Consider the following 5,000-nt stretch of genomic DNA (forward strand, 5'->3'; position numbering starts at 1 on the left):
GCAGCATGTCCTACATGCTCACAGCAATGTGTGTGAATGTACTGGCAGTAGCAGATCAAATACATTAGCATTGCCAATCTCCATTACCATACCAATCTCACGAGAGAATGACCTGTCATGACAGAATTAATTTCTACAGTGAACAGTAATTAATAATAGTGTTATTTAAAACATTTTACACGTTTTTTTTATTTTAAATCATATTACAAAAAAACCCCACCGGGTTCGTTTCCGGGGGACAGAAGTGCTATCTTAATTCACCGTGGATGCCTTTAATTTTAATATAGTTCCTATGATAGTTTGCCGAGTTCACAAAATACCAGAGAACTCTGATGTCAATAATCAGAAATCACCTTTGAACACCATTTTGTTCTTCTACCCGGATCAGGAGAAGCAATTCAGTTTCACGATCTGTCCAACTAATAACTGTTTTAACAATGAAAACAAATCCTTCGGGAGACATTATCAGGAAACTTTTACTCGGACAAAAGCAGAGGACCCAGCACTGAGCCCTGTGGCACACCACACTGATATTACATTTCTACATTTACATGAATTGTTACTGGTCAAATAAATATAACCTATTGCCATTGCCGATCACGAACTCGCATGCTTGTGTGCAGTTCTCTTTTTCCCAATCAAAAGAAAACATTCCTTCCCTCCTCTTCTACATGGGTGACAAACATCATATGCATTAACAAACAATATTACAAGATGATATAAGCAATATATACAGCTCCTTCCAAGTGCCTGTGAGTTTGCATAGAGACAGACTGTGTAAAAGACACTGTATTGTGTGTGTAAGGTGTGTGTGTCTGCTGTTCCAGACGCCGGTGAGGAGACGGCCCCTTCTGTGGCTCCGCTGCTCGAGGACAGAGATGATGTGGACAGTGAGCTCTCGGACAGGTAAACACGTGCACCTCAACAGCCCAGAAACCCCGGAGATCTGTTAGTGAAGCCTGGGATTGTGTGTTCAGGAACATGTTGAGTGATGAGGAGTGTGACGACAGGAGGAAGAGCGGCTCGTCTGAAGACAGCTCGGATCTGAACCCTGACAAACGGTAGCACACACACCAGCTCAGATCCATCTAGAGTTCTGGGCTCTCCTTTATAAAGCTGTGCGTAGGATCCTCTCTAAACCCGTGCGTCCGCCAGAACCTGCGCAGAATCCCCTTTATAAACCCAGTCAGAGGAAGACTGAACGCGCATCTCCACCCCGAAATAACCATATGAGCTCACAACGCCTCGTTTACTATATCCTCATCTGCATATCATTAGCATATGCATGTTCATCCACGTGATCCCATGTTTAACGGTACAAGACATTATGCAAATGAGATACAGATGTGCGTCACATTACATTGATGATAATCGTTTAGTAGCCGACCCTCGCCTTGTTTTTGAGTAAATAAATCAAATAGTATAAAATACATTTCAGAGAAAGTTTTTCTCAATCTTTTCCACTGGACAAATAGTATTTTTAATAGATTTATACTTTTAATGGAAACAGAAAGCCCTTATTGTGCATTATTGATCATTATTTGCGTGAAAATATTTCCTCAGACCACAGTAATATCCTGCTATTATCACGCGCTGAGCAAGCATTAACACACAGCGTGCCGCAGGAAGTGTTCAGAAGCAGCGCATCCACTACTGATATTAGAATATAAACAAAAATCTGTAACTTCTCTGTAATTATTTCATGTAATTGAAGTGCTTAACTTTATTAATGAGAGTGGCATATTTAATCTAAATGTGTATATCAGATGTAAAACATAGTTTAAATCATTCTTTTATGCATTTAAACTGTTATTGTGAACATGCACAGTATTTATGATTAGGACTCTCCTTCATCAGTCCCGCAGATCTCCATCGGTGTGGTTAAACTGCTCCGTCTCTAATGTTCGTACGCAGATCAGAGTTACTTAAGCCCCTCTCACACAGAGAAATACACGGATAAAGTGACCCGGGTTCGTTTGATGTTGGTTCATTCACACTGCCAGTGATTTTCCGGAATCAGAGAGTGCGTTCACACACAACCCGTAAAAATCCTGTAAAGACACGTGACATCGATGTGACTTGTAATGTTTCAGCAGCGTCTTCAGTTTGCTTATGAGCTGCGATCTCTCTCTGGAGATTTCTCTCTCACGCTTGTGCATTTCTTTCTCTGATTCGATCATAAACTTGCGCATTACGTACCGTTTCACAGCTGGCGAACGATCCCGGCTTCAGCGTCATCACTACAACACAGCATTATTACGGCTTTTGTTCACACAGCGCACGTTCCGGGACTGAACACCGCAATGTTACTCGGTCCCCAACCCACCATCAATCCCGGGTCGAGTTTGCGTTCACACAGAAGGCGCTCTGGCAATTTGCCGGGATCATCGCGCTGTGTGAAAGGGGCTTTACAGATGCACATTCTCCTGACAAGTGTGTTTTTAATAGATCACAGCGTATGCGTGTGGAGTGGCGTTCGGCTCTTTCAGGGCCGGTTTTGTGTGACGCAACGGTTATAAATGAGGCCCTGCTGCCAAAATAGCTCAATACACCAGTCACATGATGATGTGCTCCGGATACGACATCTAACTGACATGTAGACTGAGGGAAACTCACTTCAGCAGATTAATCAGGGAGAACTGAAATGTCTCTCATTCTTTCAATTGTATCAGTTCTTCAAAGAGGAAAGAGACCAAGACACTGGAGCCCAAAGCCAGACGGAAGCCTGGACCGAAGCCTGGCTGGAAGAACAGCATCAAGGCGGAGCGGTAAGGTGGCATCATCACACAGCTCTCTGGGGTCCGCCGTTCTGTAGACAGAGCGCTCAAAATGCTTTTGTCATTAATGCACCGCAAAATAAACGGGTGTGATTCTCCCGGAAACGAGAGCGCAGAGATGCGGTTTCTCAGCAGTCAGGCGCTCGTGCGAGAGATGAGTGTGTTGAGTACTGTCAGGGTGAGGCTGTGGTGAGGAGTGTGTGTGAAGTGCTTCTGTAGACTCATCTTCAGGGCGATGTGTTTCCTGCAGAGAGGAGCTGCCCACCATCTACAAGTGTCCTCATCAGGGCTGCACAGCGGTGTACCGAGGAGCCGACGGCATGAAGGTGCTGATCTCTCCTGAAGCACATGCCCACTGCTGCCATGAGCTCCACTCACTGCGTGTGTGTGTGTGTGTGTGTGTGTGTGTGTGTGTGTCACTGCAGAAGCACATCAAGGAGCATCACGAGGAGGTGCGGGAGAGACCCTGTCCACATCCCGGCTGCAACAAGGTCTTCATGATCGACAGATACCTGCAGAGACACGTCAAGCTCATACACACAGGTGAGGCCGTCAAACTCACACACACACAGGTGACGCCGCTGACAGGGTGTGTGTGAAGAGCTGAAGGGAGCTGTTGCTCATTAACCCTCCTGTTGTGTTCAAACTCATCTGTTGCAGGTCAAATAGGCCGATCTTCTTTTCCATGCAACTGCCAAAAATGGACATTTATGAAAAACACTAAATATTAATGTAAACACATGAACCTCTACTGTAGCTTGACAGACTAAAACGATAAAATCTGTGAGAAAGTGAATCATTCCCATCTATTTTCATTGGGTTAGGGGTCAATTTGACCCACTTATGTTCAAAATGAGCTTGTAGTGACTTTTTGCACAGTGAGGTGAATGTATAAATAGTATCTAATGTTATTTCTTCTACTACTTCTGCCTTTTTATGTCTGCTTCTCAAACCCTTATGAGGGTAAAATGTGCCACTTCTTTTCAAACTAACAACATCCATTCCCAGATTTCTTGGCTGTGAAACTAGATAAAGAAACAGTGCATCATCTGGGATGCTTCGGAAGTCTGTAAACGTCTTTCATATGTTCTCGTGTATTTCACTCTTTGCTGTTTTGATTGAGCGTTGATTTCTGTCAGATTGCATGGAAACCAACGGGGGTTTCCTCTAAAGTAGTGACAAAACACATCTACAGCCGTGGCCCAAAGTGATGTCCAAAAATTCACCCTTTATTCACATTTTTAACTATATGTGTTTAAGATTTAAGCATATTGCGTAGTTGTGCTTGGAGTCAGTTGTTTTATTTGTCATAACGCAATGAAACATTGCTGACATAATTTTGGACAGATATTATGAATACATGCAAAAAAACAAGAGAGAACCACTGAAAACATTTTTTTGCCAAATAATTTTGTCAGATAAACACCTCCACCAATTCGGCTCATTACTGCAACAAAAACAGCGATCACAAAATTGATAAGGTTGCAAATTATATATTTATTACAAGGTTCTAGGGGAAAACATAATGAAATAAAATAAAGACATTGAAACGCTGATCAGTCCAGCCATGGCCACGAGGTAGACGGCACAAACGTCAGCTGTTCAAATCCACAAGCCATTCCCGAGAAACACAAAAACGAGAGATGTATGTCAGAGATGATCCGACAGAACGGGGATCTCGCTTGAGAGACCAATCTACTTCGACTGTAACTAAACGAGCCAATGTACGTCTCCGTTCCCTCCTTCGGGGAATGAGGGTGACCATACGTAACTGAGACATTCCCCTTCGGTCGGTCACTCTCTACGTATGTCATATACAGAACGGGGAATATCCACCAATACGCTGCTGCCGGCCCTTCCAGCGCTCTGCTTGAGTCTCCTGGCCTGACCGCAGTGTTGACCCCACACGGGCTCGTCCACAGAGGAGCTGATCGTGGAGGAATACGCATATGGGGTTGCTGCAGGGACCACTACATATGGCCACCTAGCCTATCACAGGTTCCACAATGCATGCGAGTGTTAGGCCTGGCGTCAGACGCTCCGCAACGTCTGACTTCCACGGGGGTGACCTAACGATCAGGTCATGCTTTCACAACGACTTACCTTCAACTGCATCATGATGTGCGGAAACATACACTTTGAGGGTGGAGGGAGACCGTCTTCTCTCCAACCCATCTTGCAGGAAGGAAAGCACAACTCTGATCGAGGGTCGTCCTGATCGAG

The 5,000-nt window shown here is 44.5% G+C and overlaps 1 protein-coding gene across 1 annotated transcript in view; it reads left to right on the plus strand.

Moving 5' to 3' along the window:
• Positions 1-5,000, plus strand: part of znf276 (zinc finger protein 276) — a 24,888-nt gene that overhangs the window by 8,229 nt on the left and 11,659 nt on the right. The window contains exons 5-9 of the mRNA XM_084094938.1: positions 828-906; positions 978-1,061; positions 2,673-2,768; positions 3,028-3,103; positions 3,203-3,320. Of these exons, the coding sequence (XP_083951064.1) occupies positions 828-906; positions 978-1,061; positions 2,673-2,768; positions 3,028-3,103; positions 3,203-3,320 (453 nt within the window). The remainder of the gene's footprint in view (positions 1-827; positions 907-977; positions 1,062-2,672; positions 2,769-3,027; positions 3,104-3,202; positions 3,321-5,000) is intronic.

The sequence above is a fragment of the Abramis brama genome (genome assembly GCF_963993115.1).
Source record: "Abramis brama genome assembly, chromosome: 20".
NCBI classification, from domain to species: Eukaryota; Metazoa; Chordata; class Actinopteri; order Cypriniformes; family Leuciscidae; genus Abramis; species Abramis brama.